At 34.8% G+C, this 18234-nt stretch overlaps 1 protein-coding gene and 1 pseudogene across 13 annotated transcripts in view; one reads left to right on the plus strand and one right to left on the minus strand.

Moving 5' to 3' along the window:
* LOC128217121 (uncharacterized) overlaps window positions 1-18234 on the minus strand; it is a 219034-nt pseudogene that overhangs the window by 172896 nt on the left and 27904 nt on the right.
* LOC128217117 (neuroglian-like) overlaps window positions 1-18234 on the plus strand; it is a 102444-nt gene that overhangs the window by 69286 nt on the left and 14924 nt on the right. For all 13 annotated transcript variants that reach the window (XM_052924004.1, XM_052924009.1, XM_052924008.1 and 10 more), the window contains 5 exons: window positions 10080-10418; window positions 11278-11651; window positions 13260-13491; window positions 13770-13900; window positions 14468-14675. In XM_052924004.1, coding sequence (XP_052779964.1) covers window positions 10080-10418; window positions 11278-11651; window positions 13260-13491; window positions 13770-13900; window positions 14468-14675 — 1284 coding nt within the window. The remainder of the gene's footprint in view (window positions 1-10079; window positions 10419-11277; window positions 11652-13259; window positions 13492-13769; window positions 13901-14467; window positions 14676-18234) is intronic.

Below are 18234 nucleotides of genomic sequence, written 5' to 3' on the forward strand. Positions count from 1 at the left end.
GTTGGGCTCAAACCCATGACCTCTTGTATGAGAGGCGAGTACCTATACTGATTCATGCAACATCATAGAGTTTCATCCTAAATTGTAAACAGTTGTTGAATAGGTTACTACTTTTGCTTCATACAGTTCAAATTACATGATTTTAACTTCCATTGCTGCATATGCCTCTTCCAAAGCATTAAACAACATGGTTAATGGAATTATTTGACAGTTTAATGTTTTAAACAGTCATTCCACTGTTTTCATAACCCATGTTTATGTTCAATCATGTGGTTTAATTAATTAACACTAGAATATTTATGCCCTTTAAGTAATATTCAAAATGCAGCCATTCAAAGCTTTATGTTATTTGTGGTTAAATTCTTGAAAATAAATTTATCTTGAGAGGCGGCAAAAATGAATTATTTTCATCTTATTTAAATTTAGGAGTTTTGGATATTTTAGCTTAAAACATTGATTAATCTTCTTCCCTTGGATTGTCAGCCATCATTGATTTACCACCATTGTTTTCCTGTCACTGCCTAGGTCATGTGATCTCAATTTACAAGTGACCAATCAAATTAATTAGATTATTCACTGCAGTAATTCATCACAAGATGGCTGCCCAAGTGCATAGTCATGTCAGATATTGAATTAATAGAATCTGGTCAATAAAATTAGCAATTGCAATCAAGAGAGACTGAAGTTCACATAAAGGTTGACCAATGATAAATGTGACTTAATGCTAAAGTATTTTGTGGTCACTCATTTGGGAAAATCTTAATTGAAATCAGCAATCTCAGATATACATTGAATAAAGGGATATCTTGGACATTTCCGACTTTGGCAACCCTGTTAGCGAATGAAATTGACCTGTCATGTCTTGTTTATAACATGGTCAAGTTCATTTCTCTACTTAATAGACTTGTTCAAGGAAGGCTAGTATTTATCCTAAATGAGTTCTTGGGAACCGGTATTTAACTTGTCTGTTGTTGTTTTTCAATGAAAATAGTCACAGTACTTGAGTGTAGTTAAACACATACAGCCATTGTATCAATGTTGTCATCTGCATATTACATGCAAAACTTCAACATTGGCCATAACTGAATACATTGTCACATGCACATATTAATTATATTACCAATAAATCTAAATATGCACATTGTATATGTAGAAAGGTCAATAACTCTGAATTTCGTAATTCAAGTTGTACCCCTTGATGCTTGCTCTTGTTAAGGAAATCTTTTATTGAAGTTACTTTTCTGAAAACTTACTCAACCTTTGAGAAATTTCGGTGATCTGTTGGGAATGTAGGAGGTTGACATTAAAATGTTCAAAGTAGGAGGATCAGACAGTTGACCTATCTGATTTTTTAGTATGGCTAAAAGATGGCAGACTGAAGATGATCATGTTGTAGGTGTTTGGTGGGAAACATAAGTGATTATGTGGTGAACTTGTTAAATTACATCAAGATACCTATTTAACTCATAAGGTAAAAGTAGAGGGAGGATGCCGTTTTCTAACAGTAATATAGTCTTATATAGGCCATTGCTTCAAGCTGGCCAATCTGGGCAAATTATTTTGTGCACTCTATTTTGGCTATTAGTGTACATGACTGAGTTTATTCATGTATTGGGCATTGACGTCATGATTTGTCATCAACTGACCTGAGTTTTGAAAAAACAACAACTATAAGCTAATTATATGTAGAAAGACTTGTTCATGATAGACTAGTTTATGATCAAACTTCAACCTATACTAACATTTTGAAGTGTACACTGTTTTTAAGAACATCACCTCAGTTGATATCATATTAAATTTGTATTGATAATCAGATAGAAGCTTAGAAAAAAATGATATCATTTGCTTCAGGAGAACTTGACTTTTAATCAGTATGATATCGGAATTTACTCCTGTTTTGATGTCACCCAATGTATAGGAAAAGTCAATTGTTAAGTACCGCTTAGGGGAAATTATATGGCATTATTGCATGTAGGGTTCAGCGGATATTTTGAGGCTTTATTCCAGTTTACATAACCATGGAGACATTATCATCCTTTATTTTTTAATGTTTTTTTTCATACAGAAATGATGATGATGATGATGAATGATTCCCTTTTAAATATAAACTTTTTATGAAAAAAGCTATGAACAATGGGTTCAGAGTGTTGAAGTTATAATGCTTGGCCCATTTGCGCTGTTTTGATTAAAATGAAAGGTCTGTGAAACTTTGGAAGTTTTCTTTTCAAAAAGCATCAGTCCCCATTAGTTTACCAAGGTGTAAAAAAAGATGTTTGTTTCAGGTTTCCTGACCTACCCTCTTTTTATACCCCCACAAACGAAGTTTGAGGGGGTATATAGAAGTGAGCTTGTCTGTCTGTCGGTCTGTCTGTCTGTCGGTCGGTCTGTCTGTCAGTTTTCATGGTTTCCGCACGATAACTCATGAAAGGCTAGACAGATTTAAAAAAATTTTGGTACACAGGTGTAACATCAGAAGATACAGGTCAAGTTCTATATTGGGGCTGGTGGGGCCAAGGTCAAGGTCACTGTTACTAAAAATAGAAAAACGGTTTCTGGACGATAACTCATGAAAGGCTTGACAGATTTGAAAATATTTTGGTACACAGGTGTAACATCAGAAGATACAGGTCAAGTTCGATATTGGGGCTGGTGGGGCCAAGGTCAAGGTCAATGTTATTAAAAATAGAAAAACGGTTTCAGGACAATAACTCATGAAAGGCTAGACGGATTTGAACAATTTTTGGTACACAGGTGTAACATCAGAAGACACAGATCAAGTTAGTGAGCTTGTCGGTCGGTCGGTTGGTCGGTCGGTTTTCATGGTTTCCGGACGATAACTCGTGAAAGGCTAGACAGATTTAAAAAAAATTTGGTACACAGGTGTAACATCAGAAGATACAGGTCAAGTTCGATATTGGGGCCAAGGTCAAGGTCACTGTTACTAAAAATAGAAAAACGGTTTCCGCACGATAACTCATGAAAGGCTTGACAGATTTGAAAATTTTTGGGTACACAGGTGTAACATCAGAAGATACAGGTCAAGTTCGATATTGGGGCTGGTGGGGCCAAGGTCAAGGTCAATGTTACTAAAAAAAGAAAAACGGTTTCCGGACGATAACTCGTGAAAGGCTAAACGGATTTGAACAATATTTGGTACACAGGTGTAACATCAGAAGATACAGATCAATGTCGATATTGGGGCTGGTGGGGTCAAAGTCACTGTTACTAAAAATAGAAAAATGGTTTCCGGACGATAACTCATGAAAGGCTTGACAGATTTGAACATTTTTTGGCAGTAACCTTGGAGTTATGGCCTCTTTTCAAAGGAATGGTTTGCCATTCCTGTGTCAAGGCGGCATTTGGGGGTATTCGTCACTCCTGTGACAGCTCTAGTTTTTCCTGACCCTGGACCTTTTTATTGCCTTCTCTTTGGTACCAAGATATATTTCATTTTGTTGTTGTTTTTCTTTTAAAAATATTTGGGGGTGGGGGGCTTTTAACATTACCAGTGATGCTAATGCTAGCCTAGGTATTTATAGGTTTTCTTAAGCTTATAATTCGTACCGGGTAGTTTTTGGTAATAAAACATTTAATCTCATGACCAATTTGCCCAATACAAAAAAATAAGCTTCCTACCCTATATTATTGCAGCATGAAACCTCCCATGTCAAGAAATTTGATGAAGATGCGCATAAGTTTTCTCAGTTTCCAGATGTATTCTATCGCAATGTATCATATCACGCAAGGCTTCATATTCTGCGTTCCATTTATTTCAATGATGCATTTTATCACATGCAATAATATGTTACCATAATGGCTTGTAACTTTATCCCCTATTTTGTCGTGACATTTAATAATTCATGTGTCGCAGGCATTTTAACTGGCAAAGTTTCGACAGACACACTGTCACAATCATGTAATGTAATTTGCTGAATTAGCTATAAACTGACGCCACAAGACTTTTAACACCTCTCTTACGCAGTGTAAAAATCGACAGGACAGATAATTAGGAACGGAACGTCCCTGTGGGATTTGTCGTCGGACATGGCCAGACGAGCTTGCATGACATTGTTAATAAAAATATGCTCCCAGTATGTTTTTGTGTGAAATTACAATCCTTTGTGTATGTCTAGGTTGCATGTGTGTTTCAATTAGGAACGTACTAGGCTTGTTTTCCAATCAAGTTTGAAAATTGTCTAGAAAAGATTGTGCTCGAGATGTTTTTTGTCACGGCTTTGTTTATTGGTATTCAATCATGTACAAAGAAGTGAAAGTGGTTCTAACAATTGTGTCCTAAATGTTTTCAACAACACCTCACTTATCAAAGCATATAGCGATTAAACAAGACTTCACAGAGACTTTACTGATTCAAACAACACCTCACCCATAATTTAAAACAACACCTCACCCAAACATTTACTGATTAAAAACAACACCTCACCCGTGCATTTGTCAATTAAAAACAACACTGACCCAAGCACTTGTTAATATAAAAAAGATGGACCCAAGCATTTGTTGATTAAAAACAACACTGATCCAAGGATTTGCCAATTAAAAACAACACTGATCCATGGATTTGCCAATTAAAAACAACACTGATCCATGGATTTGCCGATTAAAAACAACACTGATCCATGGATTTGCCAATTAAAAACAACACTGATCCATGGATTTGCCGATTAAAAACAACACTGATCCATGGATTTGCCGATTAAAACAACACTGATCCATGGATTTGCCGATTAAAAACAACACTGATCCATGGATTTGCCGATTAAAAACAACACTGATCCATGGATTTACTGATTAAAAACAACACCAACCCAAACATTTACTGATTAAAAACATCACTGACCCAAGCATTTGCTGATTAAAAACAACACTGAACCAAGCATTTGCTGATTAAAAACACCACTATAATTTCTTAGGAATTTCATACAAAAAAAGTCTATTTATTAAGTGATTTCAAGCAAATAAATGCTCACCTACATGGCTATCTATGGGCATGCTGTTGACAGTAAACAACAGTAAGGAGAACTCCTGGATGCCTCCAGCTGCAACCTCTCAATTATTCAGGAAGCATTTGACAGCCTTGAGTAAAGGATTTCCGTTTGACTTTGACAGGCTTTCTGGTGATTTCCACCAGATATTTTCGTCTATTTACTGTGATCTAGTCTGCACTCCATATAATACCGTTTTTTAGTTCATAAAGTGATGTAGAACTATGTATTCCTTAAATCACAATTAACCAAAACATTTCCGATGTAGAAACTGGAGTGGCTGTTTTAATGATTTACGTCATTGTTGCTCAAAAAACGCTTTTAACTGTTTACTTTCTGTGCAATTTCTAGTGTTTAATATTGATCCATTAATTAAGGCAAATTAGCATCCTTATAGTGCAAGATGGAAACATATTTCAATGCCTAACAGCACATAAGGAACCTTCATTGCCCAGATAAAGATCCGATAAGTTGTAATTACATGGAATAATTATGTCATTTTAGGAGAGATGGTGCATGTTAAATCTTGATCAGTTCCTGTTTGTCAATGGGCTTTTTTCTGCATTGAGAGACTTGAAAAAGGGTAATAATTCCTAGAGCTCGGACATCCATACCAGTACTGCACACGTCTTATAATAACTCTGTGAGAAAAGCATCTCAGAATTATTATATTGCATTGCAACAAAATGTATGTTTTCATTACAAACATTTAAATTTATGCATACACAATTTATATTTAAAGGAACAAATACCAATTTCATGTTAAATCTGTTTATTTTAAGCTAATATATTGGTGATAATGGCCGAGCAGCTAGTTTGTCAGGCTCCATTAGGTTTCAATCCCGCTCGGAGCTTTGTCAATGATCAGTACTGGTTAATTATCACTGAGGCAAATCATCTCAGTCTAATTCATAAGTACATAACAGGTTTTAAAATTAAACAAATGTTCTGCGATATAAAAGCTCTACAGAGCTCACTCTACTATAGAGCTTAATAATTCATCACTCGTTACAAGAACTCAAGTACAGTGCATTTTAATGGCACTTGTTGACTTTTTGCGCGAAGTTGACATTATGTTACTTGTTAATCATTGTGATGTTAAAATAAATCTTATCTTTACATTTTGTGTAAGGCAGATGTTTGGCAGACTTAAAATGACTCTAAAAACCCTTTTAAATCTCAGTGCTTCATCATTCAAAGTAAGACGAACATATAGTTTTGTGGACTTTATACATTAAACATTCAAAAATATTACTTATTCAACCAATAAAAATATATGAACAAATATATAAACGTCATAGAAGACGGCATATCTGGTTTTAATAATTATATAAAGTGTATAGAATTAGTGCCCAAAATTGTCCAATTTTTGTGATTTTTTCTGAAAAAACGTCTCCTGAAAAATACCTTTAAATTATTAAATTATTCTCCCTTTAAAATGATAAATATGGAAGAATTTGTGAAAATGGGACTGTTTATGAGATGTCAGTCAGTGCATTCAATTTGTTGCCATTTTCTTGATCGGAATTTAGTTGTGAAATTAATAATGTTGTTTGCTGGAAAATTTAGTGCTGTGATTCATTTTCCCTTGATATTTATTATGTTTTAGTAAATAACTTATTGATGTTTAATTCTTTTGCTTTGACATGATGGCTATGTGAAATATTCACATAAGGCAACTTTATTGAAAGTCTTATCTGTTCGTTTTACTTTAACACATGGTAACTATGCCTAAAATAGGACTTTGTTTTATAATTCAGTACAAATTGAAACATCTAAAAGAGAATGTTTATGAACAACATTTGACTGGCTGGCCCTTATTTGCATTTGCATTATGTTTTCGCGCCGAAAATAGCAGGGAATGGGCCTTACCAAGGATGTCCCTGGGTTGCGTGGGCATTTGGCAGGGATTTTGCCAGCAGTTAGTTCCTGCAGGGTGGGGATTTTACCTGGCTGGACTGAAATCATAGACCCTGCTTTTCCTTGGACCTGGCTTGTGGTAACAATAGACTGGTGCATTATTACTTGCTTTCCAATCGCTTCCCCCTGTCAATTATGCTATAATTGGGGGGCCTTATCACACCCTGTGATGGCTCTAGTTTTTGCCATTTTCATGATCGGAAAGTTGTTGGAATGAATGTTGTTGCTTGCAGGAAATTCCAGTGCTGTTTTGAATTTTTAATTGCAGATACCAATATTCCTTGGGCAAATATCGCTTGCATTAATCACTGTTGATTTAAATTCAAGACACGGTTTATGGCTAAAAAATCATGACATGCTAGCACTATTGAACAGCCAAAATTTGCATAAACTAATGACAAAATGCTTGAAAATGAATTACATCTGTGTCTTTTATTTTCTTGACTGAATTGCAAAGCCCTTATTTGATTGTCTTGTATTTTAATCACATGACCAGAAAGCCCAAAAGCAGAAAACCTTCTGCAAGCTTTTGACTGACTCAGTGTTACTCATGCTAATCTGTATCCTACAAGTGCTTGAAAAATTAAGCAGAGTGGAATGAGTATGGAGAAATGTCCAGACAATAGATTTTTTACTGACATTTTTTATTCGTCTGCTTCTGCTTAAGAAAAGGGACATAATAAAATTAAAATTCCTATGAAGGCTGTCAGCCCTTCAGTGGTGGTTACATGATATTTTGTGAAAACATGATTGATATATCATTTCTTTCAAGACAAATACCTTAAGTCTAGTCCATGCTTTGTCTACCAGTTATTATTGCATCAAATGTCCCTTTTCCAGAGTATGGCTCATTAAAAAGGTCTAAATCAAAACTATAATTCTTTTAATGGATTGCTTCTGCTTTTGATCAGTGGGCAACACATATTGATGCCATGTTACTTCTCTTGAAGTGGTCATGTGCCTTCAGGTAGCCTTAGTACTTACAGCAAGCTTAATTCTGGCCGAGCAGTCTGCACTAAGTGAAAAATCCTCTTACACTATTATTCTTGTTAATTTCTACTAGATGACATGAATGTTCTTAAAGTAGGAAAAAAGATGGAAATTACAGAACAATGTGTCTTTTATGACCAGATTTATTAGCGCTGCATGTCGTAGATGCATGCGGGACCGAGGTACTGGAGATAAATAATAAAATAGAAGAAGGTGCTATCTTGCTATTAACATCGCGCCCATTCCTCAAAATAGGCATTCAATCTATTTCATTCCTTATAAACTGATTTAAGTCACATAAAATGTTACAAAATGTCTTCTTGGAAAATATTTTCCAGGTTTTTTAAAGTAACTGAGAACCTTTTTTACCAGACATTTTATTGCAATGGAAGATTTAGTTGCTGAATATTGAACAAAATGTGAGAACTGGAAAAAAAACACTATTTGTTTAAATGCCATATGGTATATGTTGTATAACATGTTATTTATCTAGGTATCATATTCACAGTTCACATAATATAATAAGCCTTTCAAATGTTGCTTATAGTGGGTAACTTTCATTTTTTCAACATGTCTCAGATCAGCTGTTTTTCTTAAACACAGGCTACCTATTCCCATGCTTTTCATCACATTAAGGTGCTTACCCCAGTCATCATTCAAATAAGGTGAAGTTTGACTTACCCAGTCATCATTCAAATAAGGTGAAGTTTGACTTACCCCAGTCATCATTCAAATAAGGTGCAGTTTGACTTACCCCAGTCATCATTCAAATAAGGTGAAGTTTGACTTACCCCAGTCATCATTCAAATAAGGTGAAGTTTGACTTACCCCAGTCATCATTCAAATAAGGTGAAGTTTGACTTACCCCAGTCATCATTCAAATAAGGTGAAGTTTGACTTACCCCAGTCATCATTCAAATAAGGTGCAGTTTGACTTACCCCAGTCATCATTCAAATAAGGTGCAGTTTGACTTACCCCAGTCATCATTCAAATAAGGTGCAGTTTGACTTACCCCAGTCATCATTCAAATAAGGTGCAGTTTGACTTACCCCAGTCATCATTCAAATAAGGTGCAGTTTGACTTACCCCAGTCATCATTCAAATAAGGTGCAGTTTGACTTACCCCAGTCATCATTCAAATAAGGTGAAGTTTGACTTACCCCAGTCATCATTCAAATAAGGTGAAGTTTGACTTACCCCAGTCATCATTCAAATAAGGTGAAGTTTGACTTACCCCAGTCATCATTCAAATAAGGTGAAGTTTGACTTACCCCAGTCATCATTCAAATAAGGTGAAGTTTGACTTACCCCAGTCATCATTCAAATAAGGTGAAGTTTGACTTACCCCAGTCATCATTCAAATAAGGTGCAGTTTGACTTACCCCAGTCATCATTCAAATAAGGTGAAGTTTGACTTACCCCAGTCATCATTCAAATAAGGTGCAGTTTGACTTACCCCAGTCATCATTCAAATAAGGTGCAGTTTGACTTACCCCAGTCATCATTCAAATAAGGTGAAGTTTGACTTACCCCAGTCATCATTCAAATAAGGTGAAGTTTGTCTTAATCATATGCCATTCATCCAATTAAGGTGCAGTTTGTCTTAATTATATGCTTTTCATCCGAATAAGGTGTGGTTTGTCTTAATTGTATGCTATTCATCCAAATAAGGTGTGGTTTGTCTTAATTGTATGCTATTCATCCAAATAAGGTGTGATTTGTCTTAAGAATATATGCTATTCATCCAAATAAGGTGCAGTTTGTCTAACTCGTATGCTATTCATCCAAATAAGGTGCAGTTTGTCTAACTCGTATGCTATTCATCCAAATAAGGTGCAGTTTGTCTTAATCGTATGCTATTCATCCAAATAAGGTGCAGTTTGTCTTAATCATATGCTATTCATTCAAATAAGGTGCAGTTTATCTAAATCATATGCAGTTTGCATTAATCATATGCTATTCATCCAAATTATCTGCAGTTTGTTTTAATCAAGTTCTTTTTGTCTTATTGACCATGTGCATTTTGACTTAAAACTCTGCATTTGTTTGAACATACAAAGCAGTTTAGTTTGTCTTAATCATGAGTGTATCTCCTATATTTAGCTTACTTATCACACTGTTTCATACATATATTTAATTTAACCATTGGTTGTTATTTATATTTTCAGGGGACACATTGATCTCAGGGCCTCCAATAAACACGGAAGCCAACCAGGGTAGCGAAGTACAATTCAATTGCCAAGTGGAGGTACCGCCGCATTTGAATGCCGATCAGCTCAAGGTGAAATGGAAACACAACGGAATCTATGTCTACCCTGGCGACAACGATGGCTTTGTGGTCGATAGTTCCGATTTAAATCGAAGAAAATCGGAAAAATACATAGGAGACGATAAAGGTCAAATACTGACTATACGGAATGTGGAACGTAAAGATGAGGGGATATATTCATGTATAGTGCATATAGGAATAAACAGAGACTTAGCCAGTGCAAAATTAGATGTCAGAGGTATGTATTTCATTCAAAGGTTAGGTTATACTCTAAAATCTGGCTCAAAATTAGACATCAGAGGTATGTATTTCATTCAAAGAATAGGTTATACTCTAATATCTTTGAGCCAGATTTGGCTGAAAGCTGGGTACTGGGTAAAAACCAGTACTTGAATCTGTTTGTTTTTTTGAGGCTAAGAGAATTTTCTCCGTGTGGATCAAACCGAAAACTTTTTTTGAGAGTAGCAGACACCTGTACCACAAATCCGCCAGTTTGTGACAAGCCATTTTTGTAAGAGAAAAACTGACCGTCAATAAATGGGATGGCTAGATTGCGACCTTATTTTCCTAAGAAAAGAAGTATACACTTTAGCATATGCCTGCGATTTTTACTGCGAACATGTCTGTACATTATTTATGCAACTGTGATGAGTTTTACATATGTCAATACAAATATCGCCCCGGCTATCTCTTTTCTCCGAAATAATTACATTTTATTGTCAACAAATTGCGATTTAATGTCCCTAAGGGTTTAAGGCTATATATACTGAAGAAACTTTTGTCTCCAAATTAGGTAATTGTAGCCAAGAAAATGACTTTCAATAGACATTTAAGGGCTCCCCGATTCTTGAAAATATTTATGAAATTGTTTTGTGGAGAAAGATGATAGCTTTGGCTGTTTTTGTTTTTGGAGAAAAATTCTTATAATCATGTGACATGCATTATTATTCTGTTGTCTGTCTGTCCAAATATTTTTCTGTTATTTGAATTTGAGAAGTTAAGTAATGGCAAAATTGTCTACTTCATAGCGGCGTTCAAATATGATCCAACATTATTGTTCATGCCGGTTTAATTTTAGTACTTTTTGTCAATTGTAGAACCGCCTGAGTCACCTCGAGATGTTTCGATAATCGCGTGTGTCGGAAACTCTGTCGAGCTTCAGTGGGCGCCAGGTGGAGATGGTGGGGCTAAGATCCAACATTACTTAGTTCAGTTTAATACCTCAGCGAACGTTGCCGAGTGGCATAACTATTATGACCAGATCAATGGTACCTTACAAACTGTGTTGGTCAATCTATCCCCATGGGGGACATATAAATTCAGACTTTTAGCTAAAAATGAGGTTGGTTACAGTAAACCGAGTTCTCCGACAAAAACTGAGTGTACAACGCCTCCCGAACGACCGGCTGGAAATCCAAAAGATGTTCGAACCTTAACACATAAAAAAGGAAAATTAATAGTAACATGGACGGTAAGAAATGTTTTTCCAATAAATGTATATTCCATCTCAATATGTAATCAAAATAAAGCTTACTTTGTACATTATTTTGGTCATTATTGTTGGATTATAAGCTTATCTGTTTTTACAAGAAAAAGGTCATGGTACTGTCATATCCATGGTTTTGTTGTCAGCGATGTCATCAATGGCGGTGTGCGTAATTTTCATCTTTTACCAATTATATTAAACTCAAAAACTGTTCCGAGATATTCAAATATTACTTGATACACATGATGGCAGAGACAATATGCACAATCATGTAAAACAAGGCCAACAACTCTTACATACTTGAGTTATGCCCTATTTCAACTGAAAAATAACAGATGAGTGTTTTGGTTCGCCCTTCATTGCTCGCCCTTCATTGCTCGTGTTACTTTATTAATATAAGACCATGCAATTCATGACAATGTAGTAGTTTGAGTTTTATGGAGAAATATCATTTGAAATTTGATGGCAAAAAGCAATAAGACTGCATGGTATATAATAATTATTATTCCTAGAATGAAATATAGTCATTAAAAGCATTGGAATTGTTTTTTTAATTTACCTTTCAAGGCAGTCTACCTCTAAAAATGGTTTTATTATATTGAAGGCATCTAGCATTTTATTGCTGGGAATAAATTGCGATTTTTTTTTTGGAAATTAGCTTTAGTGATAACAGTAATACTCCTATTATTAATTCAAACAGTTCTTAGAAATTAGTAGGTATTCACCTGAAACCACTTCAGTTTCTTAGAATTCCACAGAAAGTAGAGAAGAAATTGACATGAAGTTGGGTCACTAGGGTGCATACATTATGAGACCATCTTATCAATGTCAAAATAAGTAAGGTCATAAATATCAGTTATATAATGGTGTGAAAGCCATGCAAACTTCGCTAAAATTTACAAATAACCACAAAACATGTTAAAACATGCAGAAATATTAAGGCCTAAAAAAAAATTTGTTTGGTTAGGGTTACATCCTTTTCAAAAATAGGTAGGGTAGGTAGGCTTTTTATTTTTTTTATTTTATTTTTTTATTAGGCTTTATATAAGAATATCATTTTCATCATTGGAGAATGGTGTTAAAGTTATCTTCTGTATAAGCATTTAAGGTTTAAACTAGATATTGAAAAGCAATTAAAAAAAAATAAACAATTTTTTTTTTTTTTTTTTTTTTTTCAATTTTTTTTTCAAACTGACTATAAAAACGGTAGGGTCGGAGCCTATTCCGTAGGTAGGGTCGGGTAACCCGAACCAAATGTATTTTTTTTAGGCCTAATTTGAAAAAAAGATCATACAAAAAGTGTGTTAATAAAATGGCCCGTCATTGTGTAATTAATATGAAACTCATCTGACGTAATAAAGCAATTTAGATAAGCGGGACAAGAATGGCTAGTTTTCCTGCTTTTTTAAAATCAGGCAGATTATCCACCATAATTATGCAGAGTTCTTGTTTGTTTGTTTGTTTGTTTGTTTGTTTGTTTGTTTGTTTGTACACCTCAAGATGACCATTATAAAAATGATGTGTTTAGCTAAGCAAAGACTTAAAATAAGGTTGTGCTTAAATTAATCAACCGTTATATATTTTTGTTCATAGCCGATGTCCAGATTACAACACAATGGGCCAGGCTTTCAGTACGCAATTTTCTGGCGTCGTAAAGGCAGCACGTACTGGAACGAAAACATCGTGCAGCACCAGATGGAGAAAATCTGGGAGGTTAATGTCAACGACACGTACACACTGTACGAGATCAAGGTCAAGGCCATGAATCAGATCGGGGAGTCCAGGCAACCAGCATTTGTCTACCTTGGATACTCTGGAGAAGGAGGTAGGAGATTAAAGAGTATTTAGTGTTTCAAGATTGAATATTACATGTATTTATATCAGTAAATATGACTTAAGAGTATCATATAATCATTATCTGAAAGATAGCAAACTAAGCATTTCGTACACATGTTTTCAATGATATTGCAGATATGTTTAGCAAGAACCATCACTCTGACTAAAACTATGGTGCAGTTATGGGCACAGAAAATTGTTAGTTCTGGCATTCCCTTGTAAGGCTCTTGTGTTATTGGGTTATTGGAATAAATTGTTATATTTCAGAGCCATCTGTGATACCAAAAGATTTTCGACTGGACCCAACTAAACCAGTGGAAGCTCACAAAGCCCATTTTATCTGGGAGGCAGTGGATACTTCGGAGGATAAGATACGGGGAGAATTCATGGGCTACAAGGTTTAAATTTCTTAAATCCAGCTTTATTTCATAAATATTTATGGTAACTAAATGTAGACAAAGTCCTCCATATTTGGCAATAAAACAGCATGCAATATTGTAATAAAGACGACAAAGGCTACTAATATGCCATGCCCTTAATCTTGGTTATATGATATCTCAATATGTCTCCTTATATCCAGACACTTTTATGACCACCGGTTCATAATCAATTTCAGAAAGGTAGGATGATATTAAAACTAGGAATTAGAGAATGAAACTCTCAGAGTGGCAATAAATTTGAAAATACAGGACACCCCTGTCCTCGAATTGTATTCAATGTTGTTGTTTTTCTGATTTAAAAATAATGTTACGTTAGATTGTACCTTCCTCTGTCTAGATATATGTCTTATTGCTATAATGACTTGGAAAATTCTTGAATTTGATCTCATGCAGTTACAGCTGGGCCTGTTGGAGGGAGGGTGAGAGTCATCATGATAAGAAGGATGCGGACATCTAGTTAAGTCTTCTTATGAGATATTTTTTTTCTTTATTTCTCCATTCTGAAATATCAACCTTCAATTACAGTTGCGTTACTGGAAGTCCAGCGAGGGTCGTCACAAATGGAAGGAGGTGGATATTCTCATAACTAAGGAAGACCACTACCGCCCAGACGTGCGGGCAGCCATAGATGGGCTCCCTGCCCACACAGCACTGCGGGCTCAGGTTTCTGTGATGAACACCCACTACACTGGGCCAGCCAGTCAGGTCATTGACCTTTTGACCCCAGAGGGAGGTATGGTATAAGTTTTTGTTTGTGAGGTTAAAGTTAGAAAGTTCCTAGTGACATTGGTGGAAGAACATAGATCCCTTTAGTGATGTTCTGATGATTGATATAATAGAAAATTGATTGGTTGGGTCTGAAATCAGTGACAATCGATTGTATTTGGTCATAATTGATTATCAATTTATCCGGCGAGTTTTTTTTCCTCTTGTTAATTGTGTTTGGTAATTTCCCCCAGTTTTCTACTTTGAGTTCATTTAAACATTGGGAAGGGTTCAGTTGTTATCGTATGGCCAAAAGCAACAACAACACTAAATAACTTCAAACATACACATAAGCATGGTTAAGGACTACAAGTGATCGCACTAGAATAAAACTATTCTAAACCGATTATTGATAGTCTTGAACTGATTCCTAACACTAAATCCTTTTCACTTTTATTCCTCAAGAACTGAAGTCCTGAGATTTCCAATTGAAATATACTATAAAGCTATTGATGTCAGGTGGAGGTAACCAATACCTAGACAGTGTAAAAACTTTTGACTTTGGCAGCGATACAGACAAAAATTTCAGGATTTAATTTTAAGCCAAGATGATCTTACAGATAATTACTGCACAAGTTATTTAAGAAAAATGCAAAATCAAAGCTTGTCTGCATTTTTACAAATTGTGAAAGTTGGGTGTTGGCATTGGGGTCAGGTTCAAAGATTTTTATTCATGGCCACAGCTCAAACCATTCAAGATATTCAAGTGAAATATACCTGTTGTTAGAAATAGACATCCGTAAAGCAAGGTCTTTAACCTATACTTTAATCATTGTTGGGTTATGGGCATTATTGAAATGAAAAACTTGAAATACAGAAGACAAGCTTGGTATTTTCTCAGCAGTGCTCTGTTAATTGTATATTCATCAAGTTATTTTCTTAATCTCCCTAATCTGTTGAGTTAATCAGCTTTAATGAAATTTTCTAGCAACGAAGTTCTATTTCTGTCCAGAGGAAAAAAAATGTCATCAACTATAGTTGTACTTTATTTCTGCCTGTAGACTAAATTATCTTAAAGAAAGATTTTCAATTTCAGACTTAAAGTGATTAACATCTGTCACCTTCTTCTTAGAAGCCATTTATCACAACTAACAATTTAAGCATTGAGTCTGGCTTGGAACCAACAAATATTTGTTCTAGTCTAAAAAGGTTGTTTTTGTCTTTTCCCTGGAAACAGGACACTGTTTTTTGTCTGGTTTCACCACTGTAACTATATAGCAAGTTTCCAAAAGATTAAAACAATAAGAACCACATGTCATGATTAATTTCTTCCATTATTTGTTAAATTCCAAAAGCTTTTATCCGCTGTCAGGTTTACAACTTTTTCAAGAAAAGAGGTTCAGACATTTTGGCATAAGTTTCCATTTCTGTGTTTTTTTACTTACATAAGGAGACAGCAGACAGTGAGAGAAAGTGTTACAATAATCATCTTATTCAATTAATTTCAGTAGACAAGGCATATCAATTATAAACTGTCTGGCAAACTAGTCTGAGCTACAGGAAAATATCCCTAGGACAGACTCCTATCCGCTCTCGCTCTCAGTGGATTCAATTAATTTTTAATGTATAAGATATACTCATATTATACAAAGCTTTGATACAAGGTTAATTTTCTATTAGCTTCCCTGTAATAGATATTTCTTTCCCATGCTTTTCATGACATTGATGAAAGTCATGGTAGTGCCAATGCTTACTGAGTTACAACAATCATCTTGTTGACACGGATCAGTGTCAAGCTCCTGGGTGAAACAAATGAAAAAAGAGTGAATGGACTCATGTTCTCTGCTCTGCAGAAATCTTCTAGGTGACCCTGATCAATTCCAGTAGATCAGACTGTAGGATGACTTGGATCAATTTTTTTTTCCGTATTGATTAGTGAAGCGGCATTTTTCGTTGACTGCGTTGTGCCATTTTCAACAACCCTACAATCCCGCAGGGAAAAACCATTGAGCGTGCGAATTACATAAAGTATTTTCATGACGAATTCATTGAAACTCCGTTGCATTCCAGGGGATAAATTGTTGACTAGCAGTTGGACATCTACTGAAGCTTTGTCACATGTTTTGATAGCAATTAATTCCATGTTGACATTTTTTAATTGTTTAGGCTAATGCTACTCTGTTATTGATTCATATTGTATTTTTCATGAATGAAATCACAACATTTTCTTGGAAGATGTCCCAAATAGATCAGAAAGTAAAAAAACAAACATTATAAATACAATTTTTTTTTATATATTCTGAAAATGGTTCATGAAATTTAAGTAAAGAAAAAAATCAATATCAGGAATTTCCATGAATGAATTAACAACGTTTTCCTGGAACCAGTAGATCAAAAAGTTTTTACTTTTAAAAGGTTATAAATAATTTAAAAATATATATATAGAGATTGTGGTAATAGTTCATAATATTTAATTAATGAAAAAAAATCAATAGCAGGAACTTCCATGAGTATCAAATGTAATTTCAAGTCAAAGAATGCTATACAATTAATTGCAATTTTGTTTATTTCACTGCGCACTTGCTCTAAAAGAAGAATTAATGAAACTCTAAAACATTGCCTTGTCAATATAAACAAGTGTTAATTGTGCGTAAAATCACTTTCTAACATCTTGTTCTAGACCACTGTACAAACATCAAAGGTAATGTCTTTGTATGTCGACAATGTATCAGGGAACATGTCCATTTATGGCCTTTCGGCTTTGCGATAGAAATTTTTTCCGAAGACAGTTTAATGACATCGAACGTTTATTATGAAGCTTCAAATCGCATGTTAGTGGCAATTTTGACGTGGGCTAAAAACATGGCCAGCCAGCGCTGTAGTTAAGGAAAGGATAAACACTTGCTGAACAAATGGAGAGAAAGTCTGATTACTTGAAAAATTGAGCTTATTTTCAGTTCCAATTGGCTTATTTACTCTGGACGTGATTTTGATGGAATGACTTGATGTCTCCGTAGTAATTTTGTCCGCATGCAATAAACAGATTGCAAACTACAGCACTATTTCAATTTTCTTGATGTATTAGTGTTAGACATGAAGCTTGTACGGAATGTTTCCTTAATTATGCAGCTAATAAACTATGTCTGATGATTGAAATTATTTCCAGAATTTCCAGACATCGGATGCAATTTTGTGATTTTCCCTATTTGGTGTTTTGATAATAAGAGTGATTTAAAAGGTTTTCAGAAAGAGAGATTTGTCAGAAAGATGATATCCCTTATGCTTTGACACATAGCAATTTATTGTTTTAGTTAGCTGAGGTTTTTTTTTAACCCTCTTGTGTCAGCCAGTATTCTTATTTTGTTACTGTACTGCAGCAGAGAGTCTCATCAAGATTTCAAAGTACTTAATACCCTTCATAATTCATAATGCTTTTTCAATGCCATTTAGTGCAATCCTTTTAATATGAGCGCTTGATTGCCATGGTTCTAATTCTAACTGCTTGTACCCAATAATTGATACATATTAATGAGGTGTATGGAATCACCAGTAAAAGTCTCTATACAAAATAGGTATTGGCTGATGGA

This window comes from Mya arenaria, chromosome 14 (genome assembly GCF_026914265.1).
Source record: "Mya arenaria isolate MELC-2E11 chromosome 14, ASM2691426v1".
Taxonomy (NCBI): domain Eukaryota; kingdom Metazoa; phylum Mollusca; class Bivalvia; order Myida; family Myidae; genus Mya; species Mya arenaria.